This window comes from Balaenoptera acutorostrata, chromosome 6, assembly GCF_949987535.1.
Source record: "Balaenoptera acutorostrata chromosome 6, mBalAcu1.1, whole genome shotgun sequence".
Taxonomy (NCBI): Eukaryota; Metazoa; Chordata; class Mammalia; order Artiodactyla; family Balaenopteridae; genus Balaenoptera; species Balaenoptera acutorostrata.
In genome coordinates, this window is record NC_080069.1 from 66349118 (window position 1) to 66369600 (window position 20483).

At 34.9% G+C, this 20483-nt stretch overlaps 1 protein-coding gene across 16 annotated transcripts in view; it reads left to right on the forward strand.

Moving 5' to 3' along the window:
• Positions 1 to 20483, forward strand: part of PTPRD (protein tyrosine phosphatase receptor type D) — a 530039-nt gene that overhangs the window by 338960 nt on the left and 170596 nt on the right. For 9 of the 16 annotated variants that reach the window (XM_057548419.1, XM_057548421.1, XM_057548420.1 and 6 more), the window contains 5 exons: positions 35 to 304; positions 3057 to 3638; positions 13620 to 13753; positions 16360 to 16504; positions 19727 to 20032. In XM_057548419.1, the coding sequence (XP_057404402.1) occupies positions 35 to 304; positions 3057 to 3638; positions 13620 to 13753; positions 16360 to 16504; positions 19727 to 20032 (1437 nt within the window). The remainder of the gene's footprint in view (positions 1 to 34; positions 305 to 3056; positions 3639 to 13619; positions 13754 to 16359; positions 16505 to 19726; positions 20033 to 20483) is intronic. The other 7 variants (XM_057548427.1, XM_057548429.1, XM_057548431.1 and 4 more) reach the window with 1 other exon arrangement.

Consider the following 20483-nt stretch of genomic DNA (forward strand, 5'->3'; position numbering starts at 1 on the left):
ATATTTTATCATCTTCCCTTGTGTTTTGTTCCAGTTCGCCGTGTCCCACCAAGATTCTCTATCCCACCCACTAATCACGAAATCATGCCAGGTGGAAGTGTTAATATCACCTGTGTCGCTGTGGGGTCACCAATGCCTTATGTGAAGTGGATGTTGGGGGCAGAAGATCTGACACCTGAAGATGATATGCCAATAGGAAGAAATGTCCTAGAACTGAATGATGTAAGACAGTCAGCAAATTATACCTGTGTTGCTATGTCGACACTGGGTGTCATTGAAGCAATAGCCCAGATCACTGTCAAAGGTATGCTCAGTGGTTCATGCTTGGAGGATCTGGGTACCCTCAAGTCAGCTGACTAATGCCTCTACAAAGTCTCTCCTTGGAATTCTGAAATGTATTAATTTATTGGTCATTGTTTCAGCTATCATAGTCCAATCATATCTATGGTATCACGTAAGATACACATATCTAGGTAGGCAGATTCTCTCTTAGAAGTATTGACAGCCTAAGTCGTGCTAATCATCAAAATATTTAACCAAAGGCCAGGCTCAGGCACTAACAGGTCAGGATGAGGCATGCTCGACATAGTCAGCCGTTATGGTCAGAATGATGTGTACAGGTTTTATATTTATCCAGAACCTTGAGAAGAGGCACATGACAAAAAAAAATCCAAATAAGTGTTAATAAATGCTCAAAATTCCAGAAGACAAAGGGGAAAAAAAAAGAGAGAGAGTTGAAATCAACATGGTCTAATAATAGATGCTTTAAATTTTTGATAGGCCCTACCATTAAAAATCAAAATGCAAGTGTGATTATATTCTGTTTTAGCTCTCACCTCGTGTAAGCGAAGTGCTCAACAAATATTCTTTTCTTGAAACAAGTGTGCTGACTATAACCGAAGTACTATATTCCATGGTTACTTTTGAATCAAAGGGGGTAAAAAATAAGTGTGTGAGGGTACCAGTTGTTTTTATACAGTGTTGATAGAATTTTAGAAAACTTTCACAAAATGAGTCAGTCTGAGGGTGACTTTAGGTTCCTGCAAATGTCTGGAGCTATTGCAGAGTGAACACAAGTTGTCTTCCCCTTCTAGGAGGTGTGATCCTAAAAAAATGCAGCACACGTTGTAATCGGTGTCATATTTTCGACCAAGTGCATATACCTAATGTATACCATATAAAATCAATAATGTGACATAAGACAAGGTACACAGCATTTTCAACATTTAGTCATTTAAAATAGTAATGTTTTATTGCATATTATTATGGTATTAGGCCTAGTGTTCTCCATACATGACAGATACAAAACCTGTACTGCATAATCAGTGTGACTTAGCGAAACTAAGAGTATCTGTTAAATATCAGTAAACACATCTTTAATTAGCAATATTTCTACTTGCCTGAAGGATACAGAAAGACATCTAGGGAAAATTCAGATCATACACTTCCTTGAAAAATGCCAGGCCAGAATACTGAAATAAATGTCTTTCTATTATTATTTTCAGCAAAATCCCTTGGCCAAATATTATCATTCCATGGTTCTTAGAGTAATCTGCAAATATTGAATTGTCTTTCCCATACTAACCATTTCAGCTTTAAATACTGGAAGGTTTACTAAAGACCCTCAAGAATTCAAAAGCAGGAGTCACACTAAACCAATGTTTTGTTCAGTTTCTTTGTTTTCCTGACTCTTGCTGCTTCCCTACCCCCACCACCACAAACATAAATAAATAAAACATAAGGGTGAATCTTGAAGGCAAGAAGTGAATCAAAACAAAAAGCACCTTAAAGAGAGAAAGGACTCCTTTATTCAGGTAGTTGTTTCACAGTGCTTATTAAATACCTACTCAGGACTAGACAGTGTTCTAGGTATTGGGGATATAGCACTAATTAAGTACAAGTTTGCTAATCTTGAAAAGTTACCATTGTACGGAGTGTTGTATTTTTTGCCTTTAAGTTGACAAGGAAAAGAGGAGTACTAAGGAGCTGATTATATGAGTGTTACCTTCTGAGTTTTCTCTAAAAATTCAGCTTGTGAAACTCTCCTTTCTTCCCTAACATCACTACCTTTCAGAATCACTGTCCGGGTGAGGCCACCTGTGTAGATGGTTTGTAGGCTTCATTAGTAGCATTTTGACTTGTGCTTTTCTGCTAAAAAGAATGAACGAGATTTCTAAAATATAGATTTAATTGCAAATGTTTGTCACATAGCTGTAATCTGATATTACTGATGTTGGATATGGAATACATATTATGACAATAAAATAAAATACTTTAAAAAGTGATTTGTGAATAGACTTTAGCTCCTTCAGCATATTTTGAATATTAAGTAAAAAGCGTGAATTTGAAATTGTTTGATTTGAAATTACTATTCTTTATTACCTTAAAATTATTGGTCAGATTATTTATTAGAAAATATATAGTAATGTTGCTTATGTCTTACATCTTGAAAGCAAAATGGCTACTCTTCTTTTACAACAATTTAATACCATTTCATTTTATATCTAAAATTTTGTTCTTTTCAATGTTTATTGGCATTTAGTTATATCATTTTTTTGAAGCAAGGGTCTCATGGGCCAAGCTTGTGGTTATAATAATTGTAATCATTGGAACTACTGTTTTCTGAGGGTGCCAGATACATATTAAGAGCATTACTGGATTAGCTCATTAATCTTCACCATAAGCTCATGAAATACAGTTACCCAACTGTACAGTACAATTCCAATAATACAATTTTGCCTATTTTTCACATGAGAAAACTAAAGCAAAGAGAACTTAAGCAACACATCCAGGATCTCATAGCTAATAAGTGGTGAATTTGGATACAAGCCCAGAAATACAATGCTATAATACACTTCTAGTAAACTGAGATTTGTCACCTAAGCATGTCTTACTGTACTTCCTGACCACTCAGAAAACCGTCCTTTGCTGTGATTTCATCTAATTAAATCTCTACTAGGTACATAATTCTGTCATTCTAATAGCAGAGTTTATGGATTCTTGTGATTTCGTAAAAGTGATGGGTATTCACTGTTTTTTTTTTTCCTCCCTGTAAGCCTTACCCAAACCTCCAGGAACTCCTGTCGTGACTGAGAGCACAGCTACAAGCATCACACTGACATGGGACTCTGGGAACCCTGAGCCTGTCTCTTACTACATCATTCAGCATAAACCTAAAAATTCTGAAGAACCTTACAAAGAAATTGATGGGGTGGCGACCACACGCTACAGTGTCGCTGGACTAAGTCCCTACTCAGATTACGAATTCAGGGTTGTTGCTGTCAATAACATTGGGCGGGGGCCTCCCAGTGAGCCCGTGCTAACACAGACCTCAGAGCAAGCGCCGTCCAGTGCCCCCAGGGATGTCCAGGCGCGGATGTTGAGTTCAACCACCATTTTGGTACAGTGGAAGGAACCTGAAGAGCCAAATGGACAGATTCAAGGATACCGAGTTTATTATACAATGGATCCCACTCAGCATGTTAACAACTGGATGAAACACAATGTAGCTGACAGCCAAATCACTACTATTGGCAACTTAGTGCCCCAGAAAACGTATTCTGTCAAAGTCCTGGCTTTTACCTCAATTGGAGATGGTCCTCTTTCAAGTGACATACAAGTCATCACTCAGACAGGAGGTAAGTCTGGTTCTGGATGGGGAATAGGGTAGAAGGGAGCTGGTACTAAGAAATGGCAAGGACAGAAACAAAGAATACGTTTTAATTTTTGAGATTTAGAGTTTCTAAGTAAGGAGTTAGGCATATGGAAAGGAACAGGCATGGACGCTGAAAGACTATAAATAATACAGTCCTTTTAAAAGGGGGATGTATTTAGCATCCTTTCTTTTTTTTTTTAGTTGAAGTATGGTTGCTGTATAATATTACATGGGTTTTAAGTGTATAATATAGTGATTCACAATTTTTAAAGGTGCTCCATTTATAGTTATTATAAAATATTGGCTATATTCCCCATGTTGTACAATATACCCTTGTAGCTTATTTTATACCTAATAGTTTGTACCTCTTACGCTCGTACCCCTATATGTAGCATCCTTTCTTTTTAATTTGTACCCAAATGACTTGAAGACTTTCTGCAGGAGTTGGATAAATGCATCCCCCATGCAGCATTTTGAGAATAGAACTGTGCTTCTTTGTATTAGCAACCCCGATAGAATAGTCCCAAAATTTATTTAATTCGTGAAGGAGCGGATGGTTCAAGATAAAGTTAAAAATAAAACCATTTGTCAGGGGACCTTGGATATTTAAATGGCTTATATTTGCCAGGAAGCAACTTGCTTAAAAATGAATATTCCCTTAATGTTCTCTTCTTTTTTTCTTTGTATGGCCTCAGGGATAAAGAAAGACAGTTACCAAGATCTAAGATCAAACTTTGGGGCCTTATTCACCCATTTTCCTGGGTATTAGAGCAGATGCCAAACTATTTTATGAAGAAAAACTTGGCCTTTCCCGTAGTTTTATTTTCATAAGAGGATATCAAACTTCTCAGGTCTTGGATTCAAAGTGATCAGTTTTGTCGTGGGATGGGAATAAACCATAGCAGCTGTCTTCTTAAGTTTATTCTTGAATATCTGAGAGCTATTCATTTGACTCCTTATTGTCTTGGTACCTCTTACACTTGCATTAATCTGTGAGTGTTTTGGTGGCATGCCATTCGTTTGTTCTGAGAATCCACATAAGAACCATGTTATTGGAGATGGTATTATAATCTGTAGTCATAACTCATAGGTAATTCTGGGAATGAGTTAATGAATATTCTCAGGTGTCAGAGCTAGATACACTTATGTTTAACCACTGACTTGTTTTTATGTTGTGGGCTTCGTGAATCTTGAGGCTGAGGACGTTTACCTATTTGCCTTGGCTACTAGGAACCTCAGAGCATGTTTACAGCTTGCCTGGCTTTATTTTATTTTCATACTGTTATTTGGTTCTTATTGGTTTATTCATGGATTTATCCCTTTTTCTAATATCAAAAAAGTGACTACAGAGTGTTTTATCATAATTATACTGAAAATCATCCATATACCTTCCCTATTTGGCTTTTTCATTTCTTCTGTGTTTATTTGTTATATTAATATGCATAAAAATATTGTAGATTAATTTTTCCATAAGTTTCTCATTGGAAAATGTAGAAATCAGTGAATCTTGTTCTTTTTCTTGACTGAAAGTAGTCAACTGTTAAGAGATTATTTTTTTATTATACTATTTTAGCAGCTCCATAACCATTAAAGGATATAAGAAAGTCTATAGGAAGAGTATATACCTATACTCCACTTTTAGGTTTTTGGATGTTTCAGCTTTGATATTTTAAAAATCCCTGATCTTGGAGTAACATAACCAGGGTTTGAATCCCAAACTACCATTTTTAGCTCCATATCCTTGGACAAGTTACTTCATCTCTCTGAACTTCCGTTTTCTCATCTAAAATAATAACCACCTTATAGAGTTTAGTGGTAGTGGTTTTTTTTCTAAGGCTGCCATACAAAATACCACTTACTGGAGGAGTTTATCATCTTGCAGTTCTAGTGATTAGAAGTTCAAGAACAAAGTGTCAGCAGGATTGGTTCCTTCTGAGAGCTGTGAGGGAGATGCTGGGCCTCCCGCCTAGCTTTTGGTGGTTTGCTGGTAGTCTTGGCTGTTCCTTGGCTTGTGGAAGCATCACCCTGATCTCTGCCTTCATGGTCCCATGGCATTCTCCCTAAGCGCTTGTCTCTTGTGTCCAAATTTCCCTTTTTTATAAGATACCAGTCATAATGGATTAGGGTCTAACCTAATGATATCATCTTGACTAATTACATCAGCAACAATCCTATTTCCAAATAAGGTCATTTTCTCAGATTCTTGGTGTTGGGAATTCAACATATGAATTTTTGTGGGACACACTTCAACCCGTAACAAGGCTATCGATTAGATAATGTATAGAAATATTTTATAACTTCAGTAATATATAATCATCATCATAATAATAACTGCCATATGCTGGAAACTCTGCTAATAGGTGTATTAATTCTTACTGCTCAATTAGGTAGATGTGGAATTATCTCATTTGCCAATGAGTAAATTGAGGATCAATGAAGGTAAAAAGATTCAGCAACTTCCTTTGGGTCATAGGTTCCATTCAGGAACTTCCTTTGGGTCATTAAGTGGACACTCTAGATACTTTTAAGCACCATTATCTTTTAAATTAATAATTTGCTAATGTCTTATTTTTGGTGCCTACTAGGTTTTAGTGCCCACTAGGTGCTCAATAAATGAGTAGAGGCAGGAAACACAGGGTGTCATGTATTCATATCTCTATTCAAGAATTATATATGGGACTTCCCTGGTGGTGCAGTGGTTAAGAATCCGCCTGCCAATGCAGGGGACGCAGGTTCGAGCCCTGGTCCGGGAAGATCCCACATGCTGCAGAGCAACTAAGCCCGTGCACCACAACTCCTGAGCCTGTGCTCTAGAGCCTGTGAGCCACAACTACTGAAGCCTGCATGCCTAGAGCCCATGCTCTGCAACAAGAGAAGCCACCGCAATGAGAAGCCCGCTCACTGCAACGAAGAGTAGCCCCTGCTCGCTGCAACTAGAGAAAGCCCTCGTGCAGCAAAGAAGACCCAACGCAGCCAAAAATAAATAAATAAATTTATTTTTTTTTAAAAAAGAATTATATATGATTTACATCTGAAATACTTGAGGTGGCTATTAGGTTATCCCAGTGCAGAAGTACATTAAACCATTTAGATATTTTAAAAAAAGGAAAAAAAGTTAATCTAAAAGAAGTAGAAGGAATACCTTTTTTATAGAAAGTTATGATACTCAGTCACTAAGTTTGGCTCTTAATTTTCTAACTACAAATTTAAGCATACAAATCTATAGCGTTTCATAATATTATTTTCTTATGACAGAAGGATTTAGCTATCTAAGAAACCAAATAGTTACTGAAACTAAATTCAACCGAAACATAAGAATCCTTGAGAATCATGAGAATCCTTATATTCAGAACACGAAATGACAGTAATGCTTTCAGTCACAGTTTAATGAAAGATACAGAACTGATGTTTAAATAGATCATATTGTGTTTTTCTGTATTACCAGGGGACATAATGTAACATAAATCATAACTCAGTGAAGGGAACATTGTGACAGGAGCAATTGAGTTAATGTGATCCAGGGACTCCGGACCTAAAAAATAAATCTAGATGAATGGATCACAGATGCATTAAAATAGCTGTTCTCAATCTCTGTTTAACTTTTTTTACATTAAGATATTTCCAAGAACCTTCCTTAATAATTGTAATTTTAATACCCATTGATTGAGAAGATATATAATGACATAATGACTTGTGCCTGCCGAGATCAATAGGCTAAGAAAACCTTCCAAAATGGCACAATGATTTGATCTGTTCTCTAGGCTTAATTAACAAAGGCCATTTGATGTTAGTGGACACCTGCCAAATACAATGATGTTAGTTCTGATATAATTAATCCTGAGCTGCTCCTGACCAGCTAATTCATAGGATCACTGCTAGGCAAAGACATAAAACCATTATGAAATATTCTTTTAGTTACGTTATATAAAATTTAAGTTTATGATTCTTCTCACTACAATTTTATCTTTTCCAAACCTACAAAAATTTACTGATCAATAACATGCATGAACTTCTCAAATATTTTAATTTCATATACACAGAGATACACATTTTTGTCTACTTTACCTAAAAGGTATACGTTTCATTTTATTATCTTTAATTCCCTGACAGTAATATTCCTATTTTTGTTTAAAATCAGACTCTGCAGAAACAGTATTTAGAAATAAAGTGAGTTTAAGAGGGACATTATTACTTTTGATCTTATCTAAGGTTATTGTCACATGTATTGATATAAATGGAGGATGGATGTAAGTTTGTATATTTCTGGTAATATAGAAAGTCAAAATATGATCTATGTTATAGTCAGTAATATATCCCCTTAATTATGAATATTAGTACAGATGAAAATATTAAGTAATCTTTACATGGTTTTAAATATGAAAAGATTTTGGTTAAAATGATTATTTTCTAGAAATATTGGTTAATCTTCCAAGTTTTCCATAGCTTTAACTTCTGGCATTATAGTGACTTGCAACTAACTCACCTTGAAAATACGTGGACGATATGGCCATTGACAAGGGAAGTATTTATGTTGTGCTAGAAAAAAGTCTCTGCTACGAAAAAACACATTCGGGAAGGATGTCTTATATAGTTTTCTCTTGTACGTAATTATAATAAGAACATAGGGTAACTATATTTTACAAAAGAAGTACAAATAAAACTCTGATAAGGAAATGTAATAAATTAACATCTTAAACCTAATGCACTAAAATAAATGTTGCTTGTTGTTCCTGCTAATTGGAGGCATTCTAAAGCTGTTAAATCCTAATGTGTGTCTTTTTCTGAACTTTCTTTAGAAAACATATCTTACCTCTAATTCTTCTATGCATTTAATAGATTCTTGGGGAAAGTACTGATTTATATGTACACACCTTAGTAGTATAGGTCTTTGGAAGGAAAATAATTATACACATTTAATAAATAAGTATTAATGAGTAGCATCAACTTTAAACATTTTGAAGAAGCAAAATTGTTATAAAACTATGACATTTTAGAGACATTGTGCTTTAGGTTTCCAGTACTTTATAAACCATTTCATTACTATATATCAACAGGCCTATATAAGCAAACTAGAAAAGACTGATTTCCAATAGCAAAAATTATGAGCCCCATTTGAATTCTTTCTCTAAATAGTTTTAGCAATGAGTAAAGGAGTGCTGGTTGTAAATACAACTGTAATAAAATTTTAACTTTTTCTTATTGATGTTTAATGACAGTTGAGAGTAAGATTTGTGCAGGTGCTTGTGTATTAAGTACGTATTTTGTCAATGATATATCTGCGGCACTTACAAATCAGACTCCTTGTTTGAATTTTGTTTTGTTTTGTTTTACTACCACTATAATTCTGGCTGTTGCTTTTATTGTTGTTTTTATCATTTGTCAATGTGCTAGATACTCACATTTTAAAATATGTACCTTATTAGAGCACTAGATATTTTAGAAATAATGTGTTTTTTAGTCTTTTTGGTAATGTTTCATATTTATATTACGGTGAGGTGAAATTGTTTTTTAGCCATTTTATATGTGCTAACCCCTTTCTCTTCAGAGATATTCCCTAAAATTTAGTCAGATATTGATCTCTTCCAATATTATCAGAGTTCAGATGACATGCAGATTTTCTTCTCGTTTCTTATTCATTCTCCATTCTCTGTGAGTTGCCTTCAGTTATATGGAGTATAATAGTATTACTACTCAAATATTTTCCATTTCTCAATGGAGTTATAATCTTATTTTAGGGAATTGATAGCTCATATGTGTATTTCCTTGTGGACATTAAATAAGCAATCAAGAAGAAGGATGTAACAACACTTTACCAAATATAAGGATTTCTTAAATATAATTTTAAAGAAAAATTTGTGTTCCTACTTTTCTTTCCTCTTTCCACATCTAAATTCTATTGGTTTATGGTCAACATTAACACATCTTTTTTTAATGTAGATGATTGCACTAAGGTTTCTGGATGGGTTCTTTTTATTCTCCCGTGTGTTTTCCAGAATCTCAGATTTTTCCATAAAATGTATCTTTGGTTAATTGATGAGGAAAATGCTACAGCACAGAAAAGCTCTTAAATAAAAGAAAAATAAAATATATATAGAAAAACATGAAGTAAGTGAAAATAAAAGAATGTCAGTAAGTTTGAGGTGTCAAGACTGTGGGAGCATTAAATATACATACAGGACTTCCCTGGTGGCTCAGTGGTTAAGAATCCGCCTGTCAATTCCGGGGACACGGGTTCGAGCCCTGGTCTGGGAAGATCCCACATGCTGTGAAGCAACTAAGCCCGTGTGCCACAACTACTGAGCCTGCGCTCTAGAGCCCGCGAGCCACAACTACTGAGCCCGCGTGCCTAGAGCCTGCGCTCTGCAACAAGAGAAGCCACCGCAATGAGAAGCCCACGCACCGCAATGAAGAGTAGCCCCCGCTCGCCGCAACTAGAGAAAGCCCGTGCGTAGCAACGAAGACCCAACACAACCAAAAGTAAATAAATTTTAAAAATAATAATAATAAATAAATAAATATACATACATACAAATATCTATATCTATCTATCTATCTATCTATAGAGGGGGGGAGTGGGAGGAAGAGAGTAAGGGAGGGAGGGAAGGAGGGAGAAGGGATATGGAGAAAACAAATATAAATGTTAATAGAACCTTTGTAGCCACAGTATTTGGTATAAAAATCTAACTGACAGATGATGAAGTATTCCCTGTGTCTCCAAGTGGCACAGACAAAATAAATATGACAGTTTGGAGTCCACTAAAGTGTTTTCTTGTGAACATATATTATGATCATTAAGACTATTATGTTTGGGGAATGTATAAATAAATACATTAATTTCACAGCTTTTTTCTTTTCCTTTGAAGCCTCAGCTTCATTGTGGTTGTTTCAGTAATGACTAAACGATCCTGAGGAAGACGTCTTTAGGTGAATCCACAATTCCCAAGAAAGTCTGAGTAGCGTCACCCTTAAGACACGTATGGGCATAGAGCCTGATACAATAAAAAGATCTTTTAAAGCCCTGGTCCTTATGCCGGATTTTGTCTGTAGACACATTTTGCCTGATACAGTGTTTTTCAGTTAATTTCGACTAATTCAATTTATTTCCGATTGTAAAAAATTAAAAGATTTTACCTAGAAGATTCATTATCAACTTCTGCTGAAAAATCAGAAGCTTGGGCAAGACTGGACCCATATTCCACACGGCAGCCGTGTCCTGGCTCTGAGTATCACTAACTCCTTCTGGGGTCCCAGGCACTGCCCCGTTGACCCTGGACCTGCATGGCCTCTGCGCTCATCTAAGTCATCTGCCTGGCACCTCTAGGCATTGGTGTTTCGACCACAAGTTTAAAATCTATTAAATTCCCCTCCAGACCACTCAAAAGAAGAAGATGTTGAAAGCAGAGGAGGAGAACCCTGTTTGTATTATTCGAAGAGACTCACCATCCAGTCGTGTGGCCACTTCCTACTTACTTTGTCCAAAAATAAAATGAACAGTACACCGTCTGAGACTTTGATGTAGCTGTTTCATTATTTAGAAGGAGAGAGCTCTGAATAGAACTAAACAGAATTAGAGAATTAAAGGAAGTGTGTGGCACTAAACAAGGATGAAACATTGAGACCTACCAGGAATTTGTTTGAGACAAATTAAAAGCAAAAAGTTTAAGTAAGAAAAAGTTAATTGGATTCCCACAATGTTTTCAATCACTGTCACTCAATTTATTATTAGCCTTAGCAGGGAGGAAATACGTAACAAGCAATTATTATCCTGAGAGCAGCCCTTCAACACTGTCCATGTTTTTAATTCTTGACAGCACTTTATTTGGTTTGGTTTAAGTCAGAAGTTATCACAAGGTGTTCTTCTTTCCCAGACGTGTGGAAGTTGGGGAAAGAAAAAGGGAATAAAACTAGAGAAAAAGAAGTGACTGCATACATATGCATAGGCGTGTGTATTTTTAGGCTGAGAAGACCTTTCATGATCTGAATATTAGAATCCAATCATAATTTCCCCATCTGATCATTCTTGGCTTCCATTGTGGCTCTTGCCTGTGATATTGGTATTTTCTTTTTAGAAGTAATGCATTTTCTATTTGTTTTGCTATTTGCCTGATTGTTTTTCTTATTTCCCTCTGTTCTACCTTCTCTTGCTCTTGATCTTTTATCTTCTTTTGTCTCTACCTCTCACCTCTCAGTCTGAATGATTGTGTTAGGTCACCCACTGGGCAGGTACTTAAAAAAAAAAAAAAAGATACTCAGTTCAGAAAGTACATTCCTGGAGGCATCAAATTAATGAGTATCTCAAGGCCTGTGATATGGAAGGAGAGAAAGGAAAATGAATGAAATTAGAAATATGAAGCACTGATTATTGGTGGCCTTAAGCATCAGTCCAAACATGAGTGTGTGCACATGTACACACACACACACACACACACACACATACACACACATACACATACACAGATTCACAGGTTAACAGACCAGAGGAATGAAATGATGATTAGGGATTGATTCCAGAAACCATTGTAGACCCCTTTAGATTTTAATCTTTTTTTAAACAAAAGGCATTTTTTTTCATCATGCTACAGAGAGATGACTATAGAAAGAAAAGAAAGTAATGCATTTTATATCTCCAAAGACCTTCTTTCTGGTGAAAATGATGCTTTAGGTATTGTTTAAGAAATTGATGTCATACATCAGCTACAAGTTATATTATTTGTATATGTTTTTGAATGTTCATGCTCATTTGCCAAAAATACTTTAGATGTTCTTTACACCTCTGGTGTGAAGTATTATTCTTGTTTTTTTACAAATATACACGGAATTCTCATGTGAACTTGTGGGAATATGGACATATGTTCAGCTATGGCACTTTGAAACATACCGCAATATCCGGGGTAATGATCAAAATATTTAATGGCCACTAAGGCATGGGCACCAACCAATTAGAGTAGACATTGGCTGAGAACAATGTAAGTAAGAGTAGCTGTGCTACTGATGCCCTGAAGTGCATTAGCCTTGTGTATAATGGATAGAGGACCTCGTGGGATTAGTTGCTAACTAGGAGGTTGGGGTTAGTAAAATTTATTCTAATTCAACATTTGGGTAAGATGCTTTCAACTGGATTGATGTCCCATTCTTGATTACATATGATATATAGCTCTTCCAAATTGTCTATTGCATGGATTACATGACTAATACGAGAATTATAGATGACCTCTGTTAAATTCCTATATTTGTGATAATAAGTGTATTCTATACACTTTTCAACTTGTATAGTAATTTAGCTCCATCTCACTAGGGACAATATTAAATTTATATTGTGTCTAGTGTATTAATTCATGTTAAATTCATTTAGAGATTAGAAAGAATTGTTAGTTTTTTTAATTCTCTTTTTTTTTTTTACATCTTTTTAAAACGTGGGTTGGTAAGAAAAAAATACTAATGATTCTGCTTGCCTGTAGGTTTTGTTAATGGAGTAAAGGTGGGATTTTATAAACCTAATTGGAAATAATTTTAAAAGTGAACTGTAGCGTTAGAGAATAAGTTCCCACTCAGTTGTAAAAGAACAATAACTTTTATGTTTTTAACAATTGGTGTGACTTAGGCAATATTTATCCCAAGTGCTTTATATAAATAATCACATTTATTACTTACAATGATATTATAAAGTAAATATAATTCTTAAAGTTGAATTCAGAGACTGATATATTCTACATTTGCTAATTCCACATCTTGCATATATATTAAACCACTCAGGGACAAGCACAGTATTTATAACATTGTTCTTGTCCCTTAAAGGAGGAAAAATGGGCTTTATATTGACAGGCTAACTTGGACAATGTAAGGAACCTAGCTCTCCCTAAGCTAATATGTGCAGACACTGAGTGAAAAGTTTAAACAGTTAATGAAAGAACTTCTGAATATTTCTGGTGATGGTGAGCTCACTCCTTTGCCTCCCTGATTTTAGTGCCAGGGCAGCCACTAAACTTCAAGGCAGAACCTGAATCCGAAACAAGTATTTTGCTCTCTTGGACGCCTCCACGTTCAGACACCATCGCCAACTATGAACTGGTCTACAAAGATGGGGAGCATGGAAAGGAGGTAGGACTGTGCTTTTCGCCTTGTCGTCATTCTCTACACCCAAGCACTGCTCGCATTTTGTGTACTTGCCCAAGTTCTGTTAAAAGGTCAGATATCTACAGAGGACCTTGGTGAAAAAGATTTATTCATCAAAAGGGAAGCTTGACCAAAAACACAGAAAGAGTATTTGGAGACTTGCTGGGCTTAGGACAAAAGAAACAAAAAACAGCTATTGTCCGTAATGGAAATTTCTTTTTTTAATTCAGGTTTCTAAGTTACTTATGGAAGTATCTGCTTGTAAAAGAATATACTCCTTGAGATTTGGGGATTTCCTTTCTTTGTCTTCTGCATTAAAATGCTCAAGTCACTGTTAACACATGACTAAGTGAGCTCCAAGGCTTTGGGTAGATGAATTTGTCTAAACTGGTTTCAGAGAAAGATGCCCCATAGCAAATGTTTGTTTGTATGCCAATGATTGTTTGATATGAATGTGAAAATACATATATATATATATATATATATATATATATATATATATATATATATATATATATATAGTTTGAGTATGTTACACAAATAAAATAACAGACTGTGGAAGGCTAGAAATTGTTAATAGTTACTGAAAAGAGAAATAAAAATCAAAATAACTAACACATACATTAACGGGCACTATAATAATGGTTTCACACATATTAAGTCAATCCTTATGGTAGTGCTTTGAGTCAGCCTCTATTATTAATCTATTTCACGTATTATAACAAAATGGAGACACGGAAAAAACTAAATAATTTGCCCAAAGCCTCATACTACTGAATGGTAGAGCTGGAATTTGAATCTAGACAATTTCCAGAATCTGTGTTCTTAACCATTAGGATATACTGGCCCTTCGGTATACTTTGAATAGATTATTTAAATCAGTATTAAGATACATCTAATATTTTCAGAAAGGGATAGTAATAAATATGTTTCTTTTGTTATCGTAAAACCCATTAAGGGGAACATTAGGACAAAAAAGTTGGTAAAACTATATGTGAAAACTCAATCCACCAAGCCATTTTGTTATACCTCTTAGCATTCTTTACCTTAAAAATATCTTCACAAAGCAAAACAGCCCCTAAGTTCTAAAAAAGAATACCTTTCTTAAATACTCACATACTAAATGAACTATTACCAACCAATTAACTTGTGGCTCATCATTTTGAATGCTATAATACATTAATATGCTACTGTAAACTTCTATTTTATTACATCTCTTTGAAGTGAGCAGAATCTCCAAAGACCAGGTTCTAAAAGCAATGCTTTTAGATTTAGCTAACAAAGCTGATACAAATTAATCACTCAAAAAGTTCTAGAACTGAAGTGCTGATATAACGTAAAGTACTCGTGTTACAACTGTTGGTGTTTGTAATAAGACATAAATTAGCACTAAATTATTTTAGATACTTACCATTACCCAACTAAAAAACAAATAAAATAAAAACAGTTAAGAGAGTGGCAGTCCTTTGGAAACGCTATGGATACTTGACTATTGGCATACCTACTCTGCTTTACAATTGTTTATTTAGGAAATTCCTTTTTTTCTTGTTATTTGGTAAATCTAAAATTTCTGAAAATTTTGTATTTGCAAGCCAGAACACCCTAGGGGTGTATTCTCTAGTTTTATATCTGAATCGCCCTTGACTGATTTCTGTTTGTGTGAACAGCAAATGCTATTTGATAAAAAGCCTTATAAGATTATTGATGCCATTACTAGACTACATAATAGCATGCATTTTAAGGTTTACTACAGGCTCATGTTCAATCTGAGATTGACTACCCATAGATAGCTATATCTTTGCTAAAATGCAAAGGCAGATTTCAATCATGAAAATAAGTTACAACATTCAATTAAAAAAAACCTTATTTCAAAAGCCCTTTATGACGTTAAAAGTTATAGAAGAGTTTGTGATTTCTTTTTTCTAGCTGTAGGTTGTATATTCACAAAGAAAGGAAGTGTTAAAATTAATTTGAACTCAACCTGGGGTAACAGTATAGTTTCGTATACATTATCTAGCTTTCTTCAGTAATTGACATCTGATTTTTATTCCCTCGGGCCTTGGCAATTTCAGATCTCTTTCATAACAGCCTCATGTGAACTGTATGCCAGTTTCCATTGTTACTTCCGGCCATATTTTCTTTGCCCCTATTTACGTTGCAGACGGTCATGGGAGATGAGCTAGACATCTCTTCAAATGGAATGTTAGGCATAAGCCATTGTCAGGGGCGGGGGTCAGTTTCCATTGTGGGCAGTGTCACCACAACACACATGACTTAAAGGTTGAATGCATTCATGGGTGGTGGGCCTCTCACTCCCTCTTATCTGATGCATTTGGAAAACTGTGTCATCGTTAGATAGATTCCCGACTTCCTTTTTTCCAGTTGTCTTATTTGTTGTAGAAACTTGCCCTTTTAAACTGGTATCTTCATTATGTAATTCCCCTAGTTGATACTCACTGTTGATTCTGTTTGTGATATTTTGATGACATTATAACCCTGATGACAGAAATCTGATGTTCTGGGCAGTGTGATAAAAATATATGCACAAATCTTAATGAAGATGACCAAGGTCCCTTGTTACTTATCCACAGCAACGGATTACCATTGAGCCAGGGACATCTTATAGGCTGCAAGGGCTGAGACCAAACAGCTTGTACTACTTCCGTCTGGCTGCACGCTCTCCCCAAGGCCTGGGTGCTTCCACAGCTGAAATATCAGCCAGAACCATGCAGTCAAGTAGGTGTCTTTCTTTACTTACTTTCTGCCCTTTTCTTCACTAGGAGGCATTGCCAGCTTTTATCCCCACCAACAACAAACCTGCTAATTAATATTTAATAGTTGGTAGTCTCTATATGAGCAAGTGTCCAGTTTGGGGGATTAGAGCACCATGACCTTAGTTTTCAGACTGGGTCCAAATGACAGATCCCATTCTCCCACTTCCAAAAGTGAAAGACATTCAGAGAAGGTAGGAAACCTACTTGAGAAAAATGGGTAAAGGAGTTGGATCAGTCTCCATTTAATGAATTATAAAGCTGTAAAGCAAAATTCAGATTGAGGACTCTGCAAAATAATCAGAGGAGGGCTTAGCAAACTAAAGAGACAGGAAAAGACCAAACTTTTATCTTTTTTAAGCACACAGGTTTTAACTTTGCTGATGACCAAGTCTTCAAGTCATGTATTTTTTCTTAGTTTGCTGTTAACTTTGCAAGTAGTTCATGTGGAAATTTGGAACATTCACAGAAAATCTGTATTTGTACAAATTTAGGAACAATGGAATAATCACAAGTATATTTGCAATCCTAAATTGTATTTTGTTTCCTCAGGTTCAAATTCTTTTTGGGACTGTTACTCTAAAGCATAGCTGTGTTTATCACAATGGAGTTCATTGTGTCTAGGGGAGATTGTTTTGCATAAAGTATTATATGGCAGGTTGTTTTTGATGGAAAGTTTGGTGGCTTATAATACTATTGTTTGCTCTTTATTAATAAGTTTCTATAATTAGTCTATTAACCATTTACCTTGAATTGAACAGTTTTATGGACTTATTTCCTTAGATTTTTAAAATATTTTACATTTTATATGTGATTTTTTAAATTTTTATATGTCATTTTATCTAGTGACATAGATATGTATAAAATGAATATGTTGAATTTTATAAAGAGAATGCTCTATTGACCTGATTTTTAGACCTATCAGCAAACATGAAATTTACGTTTTTTTAGAAGATGAATTTCCTTTCATATAAGCAAGTCTTCCATCGTTTCATTTTCTATAGATACTTGAAATCTTTCAGGGTTTTTGATGATAAAATTCATATTTTTCCTCAACACATGATTATTCATATGAAAAACATTAGGATTCTGTTGCTTAATCCCTTACTGATTATAGCTTATTCCCATAAAATTTCTTTTCTTTTAAAACTGAAGCATGTAAATCAATGCAGTATTGTATGTCTCCTTTGAATTCCAGGCAGGCTAATAAGTAATATTGCAGAAGATAATTCTTAAAATCAGACACTTAATTAAAAGAAATGTGACATGCTTTAATATTATATTTTGCATGGTTCACAAACTTGACTGTTTTGCATACACACACATATATATTCATACATACATACTTACATACAAAGAGACAGAATGGACTTTTTATAGACACATCAAAAGCTTATCCACTCTTTATTTTATTAAGGTTTCAAGTGGTGTAACATATACTTTCACAGAATAGGAGGTCTGAAGGTAGGAATGTAGTGAAAACCAAATCAGTTTTTTAAAAAGAATTACAAATGAGTCTTTGCTGTTACATGAGCAACTCAATTTATTATGAATGATAATGCATATAAAATAGTTTCATAATTTGAAAGATAAGAACCTTTAGTCAGAATCAATAAAAATGATGTTCTTGTGATTTTGCAAACCTTATACCAAATTTGTAAGGCTGTTTTATGAAGATTTCCTTTTTGTCTGTACAAGGATCTTTTCATTTTGATTGCCTGTAATGAAGAACACAAGACATGTAAATTAAGAAAGACTGATGATCATCTAAATAATCAGATACACCTGACACTACATAATGTTAAGGTTCACAAAGTGTAAAGAAATACCCAAACTACATGTTCAAATACAAAAAATTAGAAATGATTTACTCATTCAACCATATATATTGCCTTATATCAAAAATATATATATATGCAAACATATATTCATATATCATCCCAATTCTTTGTTCTTCTTTAAGAATATATATTATTAACTTTAAAAATAATTTATGATAACAGTCACATTGCTCTTTATTGCTTTTAATTTTTTTTCAAATAATGATATGTTTGATTTATTTGATGGAAAATAATTGCTCAGAAGGTGACTAGTTTATTTTAGAATGGGCAGGAAGAAAGTTTATCTTTTAACTCTTAGGTAAATCCTACTTTATATGAATAATTATGTACAAAATGAAAAGAGCTATGTACAAAATGAAAGATAAGTCGTATCTTTTCCAGATGGTTCTCAGGATTTTTTTTAAACAGTTCTTTTTAATGGCTATGTTATTGACATTTTGTAAGGGATAGATGATTTTTATTGATTTTACCAAAATTTGCTGGTGGGATCTAATTCTTCACTAGCAATGGTGTCTCAAGAAGAGTTATAATTTTAAAAAAGCTGGAAGCTGACATAGGGTAAGTACAAGTTACAGTCAGAATCAACCAGCCTGACATTACCCTCGGGTAGGTAAATCCTGGACTATTCATTTTCATCCTTTATCGTTCTGCATGCTCACTGTATATGGGCTATGATCAATGTTAGGTTAACACTTGTCGTTAAAACTGGTCAGAAGACTCCGTTTTTCAGATAGTCAGAGGGAACCCTTTTATGTTTGTTGGGCTTTTATTTATCTCCCTTTTTAAAAAATTGGAATTGGTGGAAGGGCATCCAACAGTTATTGCCACTTTTCACACTTAAGAACCTTTTCACAAATGAATACTATGTAGGAATTGCCCTCATTTTAGAATGCAGTAGTGAAAGCTTGAAATGGCATCTCTTAAACATCATCAGACTCTCATGTAATAAATCTTGTACTGTTTGCAGCTTTTTTGAAGTTCGATAGTCTGTGTAATAGGGCTGGGGAATACTGAGGGATTGTTTTAGAAGAAGAATTTAAATTGCAGGTAGGTAATTTTATTTGAGGCTCTGTTATCTTAAGGTTTCATTTTCACATATTCCCCCCACCCATTATTTAACAATTATTTTTGGTCATTTATTCATTTTTTGGTTTATTCATATTACTAAGCCAAGGTACATAAATTTATCTTTAAAAATTTACTTTAAGTTTCAAAGCCTTATTTTTGTTTTGTTGCCCTATTGTTCATTTATTTATTTTTGCCTTTTCTTTTGTTTTATCATTTTTTTTTTCCAACCACTCCTGTCCTTTCACTCAAACCCTCCTTTAACTCACTACCAAAATAAGAGCCGTCAGCTCCTCCTCAAGACATTAGTTGCACCAGCCCAAGTTCCACTAGTATTTTGGTAAGTTGGCAACCTCCACCAGTGGAAAAACAGAATGGCATTATTACTGAATACTCCATCAAGTACACCGCAGTGGATGGAGAAGATGACAAACCTCATGAGATTTTGGGAATTCCTTCGGACACTACCAAATACCTTTTGGAACAGCTGGAAAAATGGACTGAGTACCGGATCACTGTGACAGCCCACACAGATGTCGGCCCTGGCCCTGAGAGCTTGTCCGTGTTGATTCGAACCGATGAAGATGGTATGTTGCCTCTGCTACGTCAGTTTGCACCCTTCTGCCACAGTCTTGGTCTGCTGTCTTTTGATAGGCTAACAGTAATGCATTTTTCTCTGCTCATCTTTTTTACCCAGCATCGCTGTAACTTCAGTGGTTTTTGTCAGAGACCCATCTTTGCTACGGCCTGGGCATTTTTTTTTTTTTTTTTTAACTTTTTTAATCTCAACACAGTAATTTGCTTCCTTTTAAAAGAACAGTTTGCTCCTATGACCTTGCAATCCAGGCCCTTCTCTGTACCTCCATCTAAAGTCTTCTGCATATTTCTTGGTTTTTGTAGTCACTTCTTTTACATTTTGAAGTTAACTTTTCAAAAGTGCCTTCTTATCTTCTTGTTGCCTTTTTTGTCTTGCACATTTCAGAGACACTGATGCTCGACATTCAATTTTTGGCATCTGTTGTATGGAATACCTTTGAT